General features: G+C 37.6%; 1 protein-coding gene across 9 annotated transcripts in view; it reads right to left on the bottom strand.

Annotated features, from left to right (window-relative positions):
* The window catches only part of BLTP1 (bridge-like lipid transfer protein family member 1), a 133,502-nt gene that overhangs the window by 42,823 nt on the left and 72,957 nt on the right, over window positions 1-17,722 (bottom strand). For 7 of the 9 annotated variants that reach the window (XM_075709416.1, XM_075709421.1, XM_075709417.1 and 4 more), the window contains exons 42-53: window positions 16,476-16,695; window positions 15,415-15,573; window positions 13,551-13,726; window positions 12,846-13,021; window positions 11,509-12,215; window positions 9,964-10,203; window positions 9,425-9,518; window positions 7,857-7,907; window positions 4,111-4,317; window positions 3,719-3,957; window positions 2,869-3,113; window positions 1,346-1,451 (exon numbers count right to left, since the gene is read on the bottom strand). In XM_075709416.1, coding sequence (XP_075565531.1) covers window positions 1,346-1,451; window positions 2,869-3,113; window positions 3,719-3,957; window positions 4,111-4,317; window positions 7,857-7,907; window positions 9,425-9,518; window positions 9,964-10,203; window positions 11,509-12,215; window positions 12,846-13,021; window positions 13,551-13,726; window positions 15,415-15,573; window positions 16,476-16,695 — 2,620 coding nt within the window. The remainder of the gene's footprint in view (window positions 1-1,345; window positions 1,452-2,868; window positions 3,114-3,718; window positions 3,958-4,110; window positions 4,318-7,856; window positions 7,908-9,424; window positions 9,519-9,963; window positions 10,204-11,508; window positions 12,216-12,845; window positions 13,022-13,550; window positions 13,727-15,414; window positions 15,574-16,475; window positions 16,696-17,722) is intronic. The other 2 variants (XM_075709418.1, XM_075709419.1) reach the window with 2 other exon arrangements.

Below are 17,722 nucleotides of genomic sequence, written 5' to 3'. Positions count from 1 at the left end.
ATTCTGTCTCAAACATACATCCTTCTTCCTCTAAAAACATAACTAATAAAATTCATATTCCCTTTATTTCCTCTGGTTATTTTACTTCCTTTTGGATTTTTTCATTATTATTTCTTAACAGACAGACAATACTTCTTAATTATTGCTTTTCCTTTTTCTAATTCATTTACTGTTTATCCCCATCTGCCAATTCTTATTTTGACCTGAAGAACAACAAAACACTCCTACAGTTCTTTACTTATTTTTTTGTTCATCTCCTCATCCATCATGTAACATCCACAGTAAATTATATTCCTGTATTTTTTTAAAACTACCAAACAATAACTAGTGTCAAACACAGCTTCCAGTCCTTACACTTCCCCTCAGAGTAGTCACATACCAGAAAAAAATAGTATCATTTTGCACTATATTTTCCAGTGTGTAGGGTGATAGAATTTGTTTGCTGAGTGCAATATCATTGCATGGCACAAGTTACCAGCTTTTTGGTTTGCTCTCAGTTCTTGAACACAGACCAAGCCTCTAAGAGCAAGAACTAGAAAGTGAGTGGATCTATTTTTAAATGCTGTGAAACCTGCGATTCAGTCAGATAGAGGGGTTTTTTATGTAAGAAAAGAAATGTTTTGTAAATTTGGCCATCTACTCAAACAGATTAATTCAGTATGCAATTTCCATTGCATACTGCAAAAGAGACAGCACTGCGTGACTTGCAACTGTTCTCTAATTGGGTTTTTAATGACAATGCCATTTTTCTTCTGAAAATATTTTGAGAACAGAAGCCAGCCTAAATGACAGAAACAAAACAGTCATTTCTGCAGTACACAGCATGATACACAAAACAATCTAATGAACAGCCAAATGCCCTTTTCATACAGTTCTTAAACACGTTCTCTGCAAAGAACCAAAGAGCTAGGAATCAGGAGACACTAATACCAATATTGACACTATTTTCCCCAGACACAGCTGTTTTCCTCTGAAAGAATATGCTGACATTATTTTAGAAAATGCAGTATCACAACCTGCATTTTACTGGTGAACAAAGTGAATACAGAAAGTAACCCAGCCAAGGTCATGTCATAGACAGACACAGAGGCTAGCGTCCAGAATGACAAACTACCCTGCTTCCCAATAAAACGTCTCGTTTCTGATAGAGCTACAAAAATTTCCAGAGCCTCTGTTATTCCTTCAAACTCCAGCTCTGCCGCTTGCTTCTTGCTGCTGCTTGGAGTCCTAGATGCAAAAGGATGGTGTCTGTGAAATAAATAGCTGATCCAGAGAACTGTATAATGTTGCCATCAAACAAGGTTTAAGGATCGATCTTAAACTTGGTTTTAAGTGTTCTGCTTACCTGAAACCTTCTGTATGACTTCATTTACTTCCTTCATGAACACTTTTTGCACAAACACTAAATGATTTAAAAGATCAGTTGTGAGATTATGTTCGAAGGAACCAACCTGCAGAAATATAAAATTTTAGAACAAAACTTTAAACCAGTTACCATACCTACGTTTTCAAAAGAATGCATTTTTAGTTTTCAGGCATATCTTTTCAAGTCCAATTATATTGTTATTGGCATAAAAAAAGAATATTAAATAGTTTTGTCTTGCAATTCTTCTGCTGTGAATGCCTCTCAGAAAACTGAAGGACATACGCTACTATATGAAAAAGTTTATTCTCTTGCTTAAGTTTAGCTTAGACAATAAAATGCAGGACTTGATTAAGGTTCATGGAAGTATGCAAAATGCTACTTAATTACAGATAATAGATCATTATCAGAACAAAACAGAAATGAGCTGTCAACGTCTAAAAGTACATTATTCCAGTTACCATAGATGAACAAGTTTACTGATATCTTCAATGGTAAACTTATATGTCCAATCTAATTTTAAAGAATACTCCTTCGGAGCTGGAATCTGCCTAAGATTGCTTAAATTTGCCATTAAGATTTTTAAAATAAAATTAAAATACAGATATTTTCTAAAACTACTTGGACTTGGCTTTTGCCTTTGCTAAGCAGCCCCTCCATTTTGTTTTACATGCTGAACAAATTCAAAGACCCTAAGGTCTTTCCTTAGCCAGGAAATAACTCAAATGGTTTAAACAAAGAGCAGCACCTAACTAAACTTCTCCTATAAAGATGCAAACATCAGAAGTCTCAATTACAAACATGCTAGACTATTTTTCTGACTAAAGACATATGGTTAGTGGAACTGCCCTGCTTTTCCCCACCAGCTAGGTTTCTTTTAAGCAGCATCACTTTTCTGTGAAAAGTAACTGTGGAAATTAGCACACAAATAGAACTTGTGAGTAGAACACACTGTGTCGAATGGAAAATTTTGTATCGCCTGCTAAGGTTATATATAGCTTCTCCTATCTATGGAGCTGTCTAACCATGAAAAAATGAAACAGTTATAAAACAATAAAATTGTTTTTAAATTTTTCAGCATTTCCTTTTGCAAAATGTATATTATCTGATGTGTTAGCATAAGCTTTCAATTTAAAATTACACTTTATTTGAATCATCAGCATAATATACTTTTGTCTGCTTCGCTGATGAGAAATAATGTCATTCCAAAAAAAAAGTTTCTAAACATAGCTTCCTTATTTATTTGCACAAAATAACATATTCAAAATCCTCCAATATAGTAGTCTTGACTGCTTAATATGTTGGCTGCTCATCAAACCGAGAAAGTTCTATTTCAGTGTCACTGAAGTTACAAATTACAATGCTGTATTTGGATCAACCTCTAAACCTGAGAGTTCTGGAGTAGGCAGATTATTAAAATAGTATGAAGATGTACATACAGAAATGTAACAGAATAGAAATAACTCAACAAGTTATCAAAGATGACTACCATCTTCAACACCTACTTCAGCCACACAACGTAAGTAGTTCCCCTGTAGATAATAGCCTTGCTTAGCAGGTAGTTCATCTATGCTCCAAATTTGGTCTGAGTAGGTATCATGTTCTTCCATGATATATTTGCCTGACATCGTGACAGGAGGAAGGTTGAGACTTGCCGAAGGAGGAATGGTTGACATATCAGTGGCAGAGACTTTGGAAGTGAAGCGCAGTCTGTGACTTGGAAGCTCAAAATTAAATCTAGTTTGGGCACCTGTAAAAGAAAGACGGGTAAAGAAAAGGCATGAACTGGCAAAAAAAAAAAAAAAAATCTTTTATTTATCCTTAAATCTAAGAACTCTTTTCAAATTAAAAAAAAAAAATCTTTACAATGTTATTGAAGTGCACAGACCTCTAGAGCTATAAATATCCACCCGCATGATTCTGGGTTTTATAAATTTTTAAAGAAAATGAAGACTTCATTGTAATTAGATGGAGAAGGGAGTCATACAAACCACCTCATCTGTACTGAGGCCCTATAAGAGTATACTCAAGTAGCTTTACAAATCAGAATTTAATCAACCAAGGACCATAAACTGATTTTACCGGTTAGAGGGAAGCTTCCTGGAAGGAAACTATATATGAACGTATACATGTCTTCATCTGCCCTTGTATTCTGTCTCTGGCAACATGTATAACAATAGTCTAAATTCTCTATAAGGCCCCATCTGATTGAAGTCCACATTCAAAAAAATAAGCCGATAGCAACAGATTCAAAGCTCTAGCTATAATTCAACAGAAATATCGAGTCCTCTTGGATGCTTCTAGCAAGGCCAAACTAAAAGCCATAAGGTTTTTAAAGTTTCAGAGAACTGTTACCTGTCATTCCGTGACTCCTCATTCTTCCCATCTTATATTCTGCCTTTAGAGAGGGCAAGAGCGCTGCTCCAATAGCTATACCATCTATCATGGCACTGAATTTAAGAACTATAGGCTTCTTTTCTAAGCCTTCCGGCAGCTGCGGGAATTCATTTGTTTCAACAGGTGTTTGATTAATACTCGTTGGAGTCTTTTCAGAGGGCAAAGGAGTCGCAACATCTTCTTTGGTAGGCTGGGGCCTATTTACCAAGACAAAGATCAGAAAATGCTTTTTGTTAGTCTAACATGATATACGGCTAGCCTGACTCTCCCCACATATTTTCAAAGGAGCGCAAGCCCATGAACAGATAGCAGCCGGCAGCATTCAGAAGTGCCGTGCAAGCAGCACTTACGCAGTTGATGGTTGCCTGATGAGATCCGAAATCTGCTTGGAGAGCTGGTGAGAACTGCGCACCATCATGCTGTGCAGCGTGGCAGGGTGCTGAGGAATGTTGATGCTGATGGCTCCAACTTTGACCACAGCGGCGTTGTTTGTTTTCAACCCTCTCTGGGCGCTATACAGGGCCTGGGATTTGGCAATACTGCATTTCACGACAGTTCTATCAGAAAAGGAAACAGGATTTATTTGCATGTCTTTCAAAACAGTTACAGCTTTATGTTAAAATGGGTTTTTAAGCGTTAGCTGAATTCTGAAGAATTCATATAAGTGATTTTGTTTATAAACTACATACACATTCCTTTTTCTTTCACTTTACACACACAGATGCACTACATGCCACAAACAACTACAGTACATTTAAGAAAACTACAAGTCATGCATTGCAAAAATACCTGTTAAACTGTTATTCTTGCATAATGTAAGATCATTTGAGTTTATACACAATAGGTTGCACATACACAGACAAGTTTTCACACACGGAAACAAGAGCCTTCCATTTCAACACCTTTTCAGGAATAATCTTAAATCATCTTTTCATAAGAAGGCTTAGTAAAATCTGATTTTAGCATCTAAAAACATCAATGGAGGAAACAGTCACTTAGCAATAAATACACAGCTAACTGACATTTAATTGACACATACTATTCCAAAATATGAAATCTAAACTTTATTTTAATATTAAGGAGGATATGGTTCACACTGGTTACCCCAGATAAAGATACAACTGCACAAAGCTGACAGTTTTTGATCTCAGAATGAAATTTTGGCATATCAGAATTCACTAAGCTCCTATTAAAAAAGATACATGGGGTAACACAATAATGATTCTCATCTAAGGTCAATTACTGGAGGGTTACCCAATGGGAGTATATTATGTAGCCAACACAGCATATTACAGCCTCAAAGAGAAAGACATATAGTTGTGAAGATGCAGTACATTAGCTAAAATGTCTGAAAACCAGACTCTATAAAATTGCAACATTCAATGAAACTTTCTTAAATACTAAATTTTATGGAGCATAACTAAAATACTTTTTGTGTCATGATTTAAATTGTTCTGTAGACAGTTTGGTTTCATGGTGAAAGCTACAATATTCTATGAATTCTGCTCCCTAAGTAATCTTTCTTCTGTGAAGCCCTAACACAGGGAACACAGGGCCTTACGCTGATGTTAAGGTATCAGCTAGCCCAAAGCATCCCAGATGTGGAAATAAAAAAAATAAATAAAAAAAAAAGACATCATCCTTCTGCTTATAATGAAGAAATACACAGCACTGTAATGCAGCCACAGGCCTATCAACAGCAGATTAGTTTACTGAAGCTCTAGAAACATTTTTCAGATTTTCACAGCTACGCAAGAGCTACAAGCAACCTAAAGCAGTTATGAATTAATACTTTAGGGTAGACTGTCAAGTAGAAACCATTTCAAAATATTTGAAGAATTTACACAAATATGAAAGAGGAAACAAATCTTAATTCACAAGTACTTTCAGAAAAACATTATACAAACGAACATTACTTAAGAAAAGGGCAGACTTATTTTAAACCACCTCTTTAAAAGAAAAACACACTATTCTTTCTCTGTTGATGTTTGCTTATTTTCTACTCTCTTTCTGCTACCATTCTGACAGAATTATCGTGAAGCCAATCAAGAACACATTTTTCTTCCCCCATCTGTACACAAAACACTACTACAGTAGCTAGCTATTCAACCATCTCAAGAACAACTTTCAACTTAAGGGAAGCTCCAAGATCTCTTCCTGACCTGTACCGGACAGACAGTCTAGTCTTAGCCTATCTCTGTGTAGAAGTTTAACTCCAACTACATTTACTTTTAAGTCTGTACAATCAATTCTGAACATGTGAATTCATACCATTTTAAACACTTCCTTAATTAAAAAAAATTACACCAATATAGCTGTCACAGGAGAATCAGGTTTCAGCAAGATTAACTGTGCTTCTCTGCTAAGGTATTTCCGTTATTTCATGCAATGAATGAATTTCACTGTCACTTGTCTGGTCTACAAAAAGCCTACTTCCATGATGGGATGAAATGCAGGACAACTGTGTGGCTATACATTTATTTGGAATGAGCACTGCACATTATATATCTGCAGTTTGCTTACCTATGGTGGTATGCCTATAACACATCTGGTTGAGTATCATTAAAATCATTAATCGATATTTAAGTTATATACCAGTGATGTATTCAGAAGCAATTCCAAGTTCTCGCATCAATTCCATAAATAATCACTCTCTAGACAAACTTGTGAATGAAGTCCTTGTCTCAGTACAGAACTGGCTACAAGGCCACCACTCAACCTAACAGATTTTTGGGAACATTAGAAAAATGGGGGAAGAAACATCAGCAGGAGGCCCGTTAACACACACAGGAACTACCACACTGAGTCAGATGAAAATTTGGGCAGTAGCAGATACTTAGGACATAAACAAGTGATCCTTCCCCTAATTCCAGCCATCAGGGGTTTACTTTTTGAGCCAGAGGCTGTATTGTGTTCGTGACTCACCACCAGACCTATCATACACGGATTTGTCCAATCCTTTTATTAATTTATACTTTTGTTGACCACATCATATGGAAAAGAATTCAAGTGAATAGTGACGCACTATGCAAAAAAGTACTTTATTTTCCTGGTTTAATGTTGCTACAAGACAAAAAGGAACAAACCCCTGAATATTTTCTTTATATCACTTGCAGTTTTACAGTCCATCACCTCTCCTTCCAGAGCTACCATCTATATAAGGACATTTTAAAGTTAATCCTGTATTATCACAACACTGAATATGCACAAATGCTGTAACAAACAGCCATCGTACTAAGTCCTTCTGAAAGATATGCACTGGTGGTGTAAAGCAGCAAAAGAAACCCATACTCAGAATACTGCTTTGGGGGGAAAAAAGGAGAAAAAAAAAAAAGAAAAAAAAAGATCAGCCTCACTACTTTGGCTACATAACTTTTCTTCTCGGAGTAGTGCAGGGTCATTGTGTAACGGGGCTTCTAGGTTGCCAGCGTACCATTTCCCACCTTGACCACTACTCCAGTGAGACCCTCTGGGCTTCGAAAGCAACTAGAAAGAAAACATTGCATCTTTTGACCTACATTCACACATACTGATCTGGGGGACATGAAGAGGGTCACCTTCATTAGCAGCAGATGCACAGGCATAGTATTAAGGAAAATATTTTGCATTAGCATGACCTGGGCAGCATGCCTAGTAATTAAACCCAGCACAGAGGTAAAGAAAGATAAAAGGAATGGTCCTCGTCATGCTGAAATCACAACGGGTACTGTCACTCCAAGCACAGCAGCTCCTTACCAAGTTCAAAGCAAATCTAACCTGTCTCTTCCTTTACATCGATCAGCATTATTTCACCACATTAAATAGGCACAGAAGCAGATCTAAAGAACTTAACAGCCAGTGAAATCGTTCTAGCATTACAGTAGTGACCGTATAGTGTAATATCTGCCCCTAAAGCTATTCTGTTAACATTTACAAGGGCTTTTTTGACAGATATTTAGCAGGCTACATTAAAAGTTTATCTAGGTAATATTAGATGTTAAGCTAAAATGTATTCAAGCAACATCTGCCTACACAATCACACACAGTAGGAATGCAGCCATTAGCTACACAACACAGAGTTAATTGCAAGACTATTAAACATAATAATATGACATACAGAAACTCTTGTTTGGCTGTGCTTGTAGGAGATGTAGGAAAATCCTCCAGTCTACAGATGAAGATTGAAGAGAAAGCAAGAAAAACAAAAACAAAGCAAATAAAGAATAAACATTCATGCAAAATTAGTCAGTTAATTACTTGTAACCCACAATATGACACTTACTTACAAATTTACCAAGTTGAAGGTTTTGGGTTTGTTAGCGTTTGTTCTTTGCTGCTGCTGCTGTTAAAGATTTATTATTATCTTCCACCTTTCCTTTTGTACCCTCCCTATATGGAAGCTCAGTAAGATTACGATGTAAAACAGACATGAAGAACCTCAGTCACCTTCAGAAACCCTACACGGCTGTCAGATTAGAACTTTTATTTATCCCTCTGAAACACACTTATCAGAAGCAATTTAGCTGGGGACATTAATAAAATTCTCTATGCTTTAAGTTCTATATAGCATCTTCCAAACTAAACAGGAATTAAAAGGAGAGAGACTCATGTCACATTATTTATCCTCTTTTCTACGGCATTAATATTCTAAAACCAGATCACATACTGAGGGTTACCCAGCTAACACTCAAACTGCGTGAGGGTGATCTACGTTACAAAGAATTGTAGTTCAACTTTTGTTTTGCAACTCAAACAGAAAGAAGTTCAGCTAGAAACAAAGAAAAATAACGCATGCCCTTGTTGAGTTTGTGAACCTGGGGAAAAAAAAAAAAACAAACCAAAACACCAACGTGGATGCTGAGCAAGTCATTCAGGATGTTCATGCACAAAAAGTGATTGTCCCCCACCTCTGCCAAGTTGTGAGAGTTACATAAAGGGTGGAGAATGGATATTGGAACTATAAAAATAACACAAAGAATCATGCATCATGGGAGTTCAAAGAGATACCTATTAAAGAAACAACATAGATCTTAAATGGGAATAATTGGCATCAGGAGGTTAAATACTCCCTAAAAATCTTGTATGGTTTAGTGGAACCTATAAGCTTCAAAAAGCTATTAAAAGCTTAAGAAAACAATACACACAATGTGATAAAGATTCTATGCGTACACCACATGAAATAAAATTAGTACAGAAAGCTCTGATTACATGAAATTTAATTTCTTTTTACAAGAGGATTTGTCACCTATGATTTTTCAGTCAGGTCACTTACCCATTTACACTGTGATCCTACAATCAGTTCTGAACTTACTAATATCTCTTACTAGAAATAGAAAGCAACAGGAGTGTTCATATTCATGTAACTATGTCTAAGACTTGTGCAGTTGGGTGCCCTAGACTGAAACCAACTAATACATTCACCGTACTCCTCCTCAGCTTACTCAAATAGGCCTTTCATAGAAAAGCTTCCCGTCGACGGGCACATGCAATCAGCCTTACAAGTCAAACGCAAGCCCAGTTCTGCAACAGCCGCATGGCTGCCACCAAACTCTGACTTCACAGATTCTACCTAAAGACATATCATCAATGCTTTCTCCATATTAAGCTACATACCTTTACTGTCACACAACTGATACCACCTTCTATGCACTTGCACAATTTTCAACTGTCATGCTTCATACTTACTGGATATTGGGGGTAATTCCCTCCAGCAGGACAATATTCACACCTCCTATGTGAGCAGTGGCACACGTCTCAGTCATCTTTTGATGTAGTACATCTTTAAGGAAAAAAAAATACTTAAGAGCATTTCATTCAGTAAAATACTTCCAGGTATGCCTACTGCTTTCAAAAATATAGTAGCAGGAAAATAATTGAAAAATTACAGTTTTAGTAGTCACAGTAAGTAATATCAAATTTAAGTTGTGACAAGAAGAAAGCTTTTGAAAATGAAAGGAGTGACTATCCTCTAAAAGAACTTCGTTCACAGCACTTTCTGAAAATCTTGCATCCTTCTAAAATGCTTCAGCATCCTAGTAATTGTTTTTAAAAGAACTTGTTCAATGTTATTATACGATCCACACACAGACATAGCGTACATCTATTTACAAACAAAACTTATTACACATGCATATACGTACGCACTGGTATAGGTATGCGCACATACGTAAACATGTAAAGCTGCCACTGAATTTAATCACAGATTACATTTTAGCTTACCCCACCTTTCATTTTTTCTTTCAGGGTGAAACTGCCGTGGATTCTCTTCAGCTCGGATTCCATCGTTAGGCCGCCAATGTCTGCCTCCAGGTGGGTTCGGTTCACCATGCCTATCCCAAAGACTATGAGAGTCACATGCTGCGGCTCTGAAGTCACCAGGCTGCGCTTCCTCTGCGTGTCTCTGCCATTATCTTGCTCATTCTCAAACACCACTCTACAGGCAGGCTCGGTTGGGCTTCGAACACCTACAAAAATACAAAGGAGTTATCTAAGGATACCTTACGAGACATCCTTAGCATATCTGATTTATATTTGTATTTGAAACCAAGGATCCTGTATCTTGCACATTCAGCAACTCTTTAGGCAAATTATCTGTGCCTCGTTTATTCCTCTCTAACAACATTGCAACTGAACCAAACCCAAGACACAATGGGGACACTAATGAGTGATTTGATATCATTACTATTCATAGATATATTCTTATGTATGCTATATAAATATTCATATTGATGTGATTTTATTGTTATACAATAAAAACGCTCTGACAGTTTCCAATTGTCCTGTTTCTTTTTTGGTCATTTCACAGCCAAAGGTTCTTATAATTTAGTTTTGGATGAGCAAGTTTTCCTTTTCAACACTCAGAGCATAAAAACAACGTAAGAAAATTTACATTTTGTGCAGATATCATAGCTGTGGATATGATATTCTGTGCATGAAAGAGACTGCCCTCTGTTTAACAGCAGCTCTCGTTTGACACTTTCTCAGTTTTTCATTCTTTAGTTAAAAGAAGTCCAAAGAAAATATGTCTAACTAGTAACTATACCATCCCCTGCATATTTTACAGCAACCTAAGTTCAACAACAAAAAGAATGATGCTAAGCCAGCTCTCAAATTTGCTCTGCTGTGCTAAAATACATTGGAAATAGAGAGCAATGATCACCCCAGATCTCAAGCTTTGGATGAAATTATGGCTCAAACACCTGTAATCCTTGCTGGGGTTTACCAAAATCAGTATTTCACCTTTTCTTCTCTCAAAGCTAGGTTCACAGATGATTTTTTTACTCAATCATTCCCAGGGCAGAAATTATGTCCCTCAGGATCGCTAATGTATGTGCTTACGTACTCTCACAGAGTTATAATAAAAAGCATTTCCATTAGCCACTTGAAAACAAAGCAGCACCTAGGGAGGAACAAACTCAATCCACTCTGTACACAATTAACCAGAAAAGTTAACTTAACATAGCCAGTGCAAATCCAGATTCACAGAGCTGCATAAGAATACCAAGGGACTGAATTTAAAACTAATCAATTAACACATATTTGACAAAGTCTAGGATTGAAAAAATCAAAGCATATTATAAAGCCAGGAAAATAATTTTATTATTTTGCACACCACCTTGGTGAACTAATTACAAGCTCCCCCCCAATCCTCACCACTTGCCCCTCTGATGTGGGCAAATTTCAAAAACTGCCTTATGATCAAGCTTTAGAAGAATACACTAAAGCAAAAGCACACACTCTCAATTATTTGGATTCATGAACGAGTTTACCTGTTGGCCCGAAAGTTTCAGAAGACTTTTCTAAAATCCCGGTTGGATCAGAAATGAGTGAATAGAAGTTCAATAATTTATACATATTTTGCCAGCACTCAGCAGAAGGTTCGCTCTGTTCCGACACAGTAATAGAGTCAGAGTCATCCATATGAATAGTCATGTGGTCAACTACATCTTTTGAACCTTTCCTGGACACTTTAGAAGTTCTTCTTTCTGACCTCCCCAAGGAATTCTTGTTTCGAGACTCTTTTTTATTGTTCTCATTGTTTGTTCGTTTGTTCTTGGTGTTGTTCACTCTGTTACCTCCATTAAGACTTCCTCGAGAGCTTCGGCTGAAATCAGAAGAGCGGAAGTCTCTGTGTTTGCGGGTTTTAAAAGTAGGTGTCGGAGAGGCTGATCCAGCTGTGTATCTGCTAAGTTTGATGTCCGTCTGCGTGGCTTTGATATCGTCAATCATTGTACTGAACTGATGAATGAGACGAACCAGTGCCATATCTACATGCTGGCTTATGGACTGGCAAGAAATTGTAAAGTTACAGTGAAAAGTATTATAATAGCGTTTATTCAAGTCATGAAAAGAAAGGGCATTGGTGGAGTTATGAGGTGTGCACATGGATTTCTCCATTACAACAGCACTAATACTGAAAGTTTCTAACATCAAAGCTGGTTTGAATTCAAGAGGAGGAAGGTTGACAGCTCCTTGCCTAAGGAAAGAAAAGGTACAAGTTACTACTTTGTTTCTTTTTATGGGAGTCAAATACTTTTTTTCCACAGTGACACATCTAATTTACTGAATCCAACCTTTTATTTCCCTTAGGGTATCACCTTCTTAGCATAGTTCTAAATATAAAAAAAATGAACTTTTATTCTTTCATACTGCGTGCTACTAACATAGTAATCATTCAGTTCTATGTAAACTTAGTTTGGCAATCTTTCCATCATAACCTAAAGCTTTGCCCAAAATCGGCGGGGCGGGACAGTGGGGAGGTGGTGGGAAGATTCAGCATTTACACCAAAAACAACCTCATTTACAGGATTAATTACAAAACAGTGTTTAAGAACCTCTCAAATTTCCCCCACTATTACTCCCACCAGCTCTCCCTTCCCAAATCTCCAATTTTCAAAAGTAGCTGAGATTCAAATACTTAAAATTTCCAAACCATTCCATAGGAAGATTTAAAAAAAAAAAAAATTCTAACAGGAAGACAAAACAGATGAGATTAAAGGACTAAAGGACAGCTCCTCATTGTAGGGAAGTGCTTTGGAATTCTACGTCTTCACGTGAAAACTCTAATTTAACCAATATACATATTTTCAAATATCTCACAACATACCTTCGAGCTCGCTTGCTTTTTCTTTCCTTTGCTGTATCTGAATCAACAATATCTGCTCTTAGGCAGTCCAAAGTTCCTGAGAAGGAAAGGTACTCTCCAAAGTACATTCTGTAGCAGAGTGGCATTGCGTCCTGAGACTGAATTCCCGTGTAACTTAGAAGAGGTTTGAAAACAACCTACAAAACAAAACCCACAGATTTACTCCTTCTGTCTAGATTATTCCTACATTCTTGCTCCATCAGTTGCTGATCTACAATATTTAGAATGTCAGCTACATAAACATTTTTAAGTCTTATTGACAGTGCTGTAAAACAGAAAGAAGGGGGATAAAAAGGAGAAGCTTTATGGACTTCTTCAGTAAAAACTGGCTACACAGTGAGCTAGCATTGAATGCTTAGCTATGGGAACGAGGTTTATGCATGGTCCCCTCAGTAAGAAGTACTCTGGAGAACTAGGTTAATCTCATAAATGCTCCAATATGTTCTTTGAAGTTATAAAACAATGCTCTATTATAATCACCATTCATAAAATTTGTCACGGGACACCTCATAGGTTTCTTGAGCCTTTCACCCTTGCATAGGAATGCATGAGAAACATGTACAAAAACAGGATTACGTTTTCATTGTTGTCAGATTTTTCTTTTTTTAAAGTAATAACTAGCTTTTCCCTACAGAACTCCAAAACACATCAGCAAACCACCCCTACCTGTGCATCTGCTAGCTGGACAGCAGGAAACCCTTGGTTACCCTCTTCTACACCTGCAATGTCATCCTGGCTGGTGCTGTGCTGTGAGTGTGTGCCATCCAGGGTGTTCTGGTCACTAGACAAAACCGTGTTGAAGTCTGAAGCAGAGGGTATTGTAGGAAGATTGGGTGCCATACCTGAAAAATAAATACCCATGGAACACTAACACCACAGCAAATTTTACCACCAACAACTCTTATTAATTCAGCAAGGTTAATTATATAGAAACACATGCCATACACATAGAAAGTCAGAGTCCTAGTCAGGTCTGTAACCTCACAAAAGCAGCATTCAGGATAAAGAAACAGTCTGATATTGCCAAAACAGGTAATAAATAGAGATAGTCCAACTCATATTTGGAAAGCACAAAAATATTTCCCTCTTTTTGCTCTTCTTCCCAAGGCCTTTGGTCTGTATTGCCTTCTATAGGGTACTCAACTCCTGTTGAAACTGAAATAGTTTATAGGCTGAGTAGCCTATACCATCAACAAAACCCAAAGATCATCCACAGTTGCAGATACTTGCTTTTAGCTTTCAATGTGCTATATGCTTCTGGGTTTTGTTAGTCCCAATGCAAGATCCACTAATTGGATCTCTACAGATTAGTCGCTAGCCAAATATGCTCTTCATAAAAATGACTGTGGACAGCCGCTTCCCTGCAGTTGCTCTATTCATGAACAATCGGACTTGCAGCACAAGGGCAGAGCGATGCTCAATCGCCTGCATCTTGAGTCTGGACTGGATCTAAACTCCATGAGACGGAGTTGCTCTGCCAGTGCAAATTAATCCTGATTCTTCAAAATGCAAGCTTATAGCACTTATCAGAGCGCCACAACAAAATGGTTTGGAAAGATCTGTGTCCGAGTTAAAATCACTAAGTCTTAGTTTCAGGAAGGTGAGTTTGTGAACAACCTCTTATAGATTCAGTAGGAAAAAAAAATACAGCTTTTTCGGGGGGGGGGGGGGAGGTTGGGGGAGGAATTGAAAGCTATACTTCTACCCTACGACTCTTTCTGCAGAGAAACACATTCCAGTTTACAGAGGAGCCACACCAGTTAAGCAGTATGTACAGTACAAAGATATTTTGCAGGATCAGACTATTTGTTCAATATTAAAACCGAATTAAAACAACTTACTATTGCCTAAGATTAATACATTACAGTTGAAAGACTGTTAATAGAAGAAACATTCAAATTCAGTGTTAGTGAAAATGAAAATTAAGATACACACATTTGAGAATTATGAATGATGACAGGCTTACAAGAATAATAAGCAAGCTGCAATAAGTTGTTACACATCTGTTTCTTTAATACACGTAAGCCTTTCGGTAATGTGTATTTATTTTCTCCATTCCTTTACACCAGTTGACCACTTCCTACCCCTGAAGAAGGTTACTCTCAAAACAGATGTTTATGTTTAGACTCAAAATTGGACTGAGAAAGAGCAAGGATTCCAATGTACAAAATCTTCATTACAAAAACAGCATATGCAAATTAGATTAAAAGTAACAAAATCCAAGGAACTCTGCAACTAACAATGGTTTTATGGTTTAGCTTTTTGCAGCTACACATTGTTTTCGAAGCTACATTTACAGTTCCAAATGTAAGAAAAAGCTAAATTTTTGGAGACAGGGTGAGGGAAATGAAAACAACAGTTTTGCTTAAATCAGATTTGTTCATTTTCCAGTTTGCTGAGAAGTCCCACAATTAATATTTTTGTTGTTGAGCTTAAAGTCACTTGCTCAGTTACTTTCAGAAAGAATGTGGTAAACACAGGAACAGCTAAGCCAGAATAATCTCTTACATTCAGCTGTAATTAGCAATACCTGTTGGAAGACTGTTGTGTCCAGATTTGGTGGCCGGACTTTCTTGTACTACACTTCCTCTGTTGCCCACAGCATTGGACATCCAGTTATAGAAACTCACAGAAGACGGTTCAGACAGCAAAGGATGTTCAGATAACATGTCTGTGGCCACAGTATTTCCTATACAGATAAATCGGAAGCTTTAGCATTTGTTGTGTCAAAGTCAGCAAGGACCAGGAACACAGCGTAATTTTACTGACAATACATATTTACTATTAAATTAAGCCTAATCCTCAGGGTCTATTCCAGTAAATTATATGTCAAGCAGCACTACAGGTGCTACCACAGAAGTTATACTATGACACTAATGGATGTTCCACTACAAGTATCTTTGCAGTTGTTCATCACTACCATTAATTAGAGGAAAGGAGTCATTAAGAAACTGAAATACCTTTTTTTCTGAATAATATTTCATTCCCTGACAGCAAAGGAGAGAGGTTTTAGAGAAAATGCAGTATGAAACTTCTTTATGTAAGTTATAACAATGCACTCTGAACAGTAACATAGAACATAAAAATTTCAATTTATCTATTTCAAACTGCTGCAAAACACATTTGTTCAAAAGAGCATTACTAAAAATCTGCAAATTTTTATACACAAGCTAAGCTACTGGAACATGAGTTTTAGTCCACTTTTTGAGCTACTTACAAGGTCAAGAAAAAATGACAAATACAGAGTGACCACTTCATTTCCTTATTCATTCAAAAAGACTCACTTAAGTAATTATGTATTATATTCAAAAAGTAGTAAAGCTAAGGAAAATATTTTATTTATTTTGCTAGTTGTCATTTCTTTTCCCAACCTGATGTACTTGCTGTTGCTTCTGGGAAATGGTATGGTGCAGCGATATCTAGGAACTGCTGTTAAAAACTATGATTCTTATTTGGGGGGAGGGAGGAGAGAGGTGGGGTCTTAAACAGAAATGATAAGTCATAGTGAAAAATACAGTACCTTTTCTAAATTATTAAAATAAAATCAACCCTCCCTTCCCCTCCCTTTAGCTTACTTATGCTACATCATACCTGTTCTTGTTAAAGAACTACTTTTAACCGCAGTTGTATTTCTTTGAGGAGTCCCTTCCAAAAGATTATGCAGGCTAGGAAAACTCCCAGTAAGATAGCTGAGCAGACTCTCTTTTCTTGGACTTTCTTTGACTGCCATTCCAGAACGGCCAACGTGCACTGGTGAATCTGTAGCTGTATCTCCACTAGTGTAACTTAAGGAGTGATACGGATGTATACCCTTGCAGAGAAAACAAAGAAACTAATGAAGTACTGTATAAACTGCAAAAAGGAAGCGACATTTGGTCTGAATATAAGATCAGAACACAGTAATTACAAATTCTTCATTCCTGCAAACTTTTGGACACTTCACTTGGGGCAGGTCATCCGTCATACAGATATTGTGCATCAAGGTGATATTGAATTCTCAAGTATTAAAATAATTTTATGTGTAAAACCAGTTTAAAAAGCCAAACAAGCAACAAATGGAACTGCGGATGAGTAGAATTCACCTAAAGCAAGTTTGCACGAGGAACAGTACGTACCATTGAATATAAGCCTCATTTGTATTTGGTCTTCATCTGAAGACCTAACCCCTTCCATCCCTAGTATAATGGTAAGTGCAGCCTCTGGGGAAGGTGAAGAATGGAAGCTGGGGACTTCTGGCACCAAGGCAGCGGCTCCTGGTCCACCTAAAGGCTTAAAACTACGAAACAGGTTCTCTGCCCTCACAACTGAAAAAGAGCCAGATGTGCTTTCAAAGCAAAGCATCTGGGCTGCTTAACCCTAAACCATGCAAGACCACCAGGAGGGAGCAGTGATAGTAGCGGGTGACCACCTGCTACAGGGGACAAACGTGCCAGTGTATGCTGCGGTGCAACCAGCTGGAAAAGAGCTTTGCAGTAAAGGACCTGGGGATTCTGGGGGACACCAAGTTGAACGTGAGGCAGCAGTGTGCCCATGCCAGGCTGCATTAGACAGCAGGTGGCCAGGCAAGTTGAAGGAGGTGATCCTACACCCCTACTCAGCGCTGGTGAGGCCACACCTGGAGCACTGTGTCCAGTTATGGGCTCCCCAGTACAAGAGAGAAATACTGGAGAGAGCCCAACAAAGGGCCACTAAGATGGTTAAGGGACCAGAGCAGTTCTCTCATGAGGAAAGACTGAGAGAGCTGGGACTGTTCAGCCTAGGGAATAGAAAGGTCAGGGGGTATCTTATTAATATATGTAAATACCTGAAGGGAGGATACAAAGACAACGGAGGCAGGC

This window comes from Pelecanus crispus, chromosome 4 (genome assembly GCF_030463565.1).
Source record: "Pelecanus crispus isolate bPelCri1 chromosome 4, bPelCri1.pri, whole genome shotgun sequence".
Classification (NCBI taxonomy): domain Eukaryota; kingdom Metazoa; phylum Chordata; class Aves; order Pelecaniformes; family Pelecanidae; genus Pelecanus; species Pelecanus crispus.
Note: the sequence above shows the minus strand (reverse complement) of the source record. Positions and strands in the feature narration are given on the sequence as shown.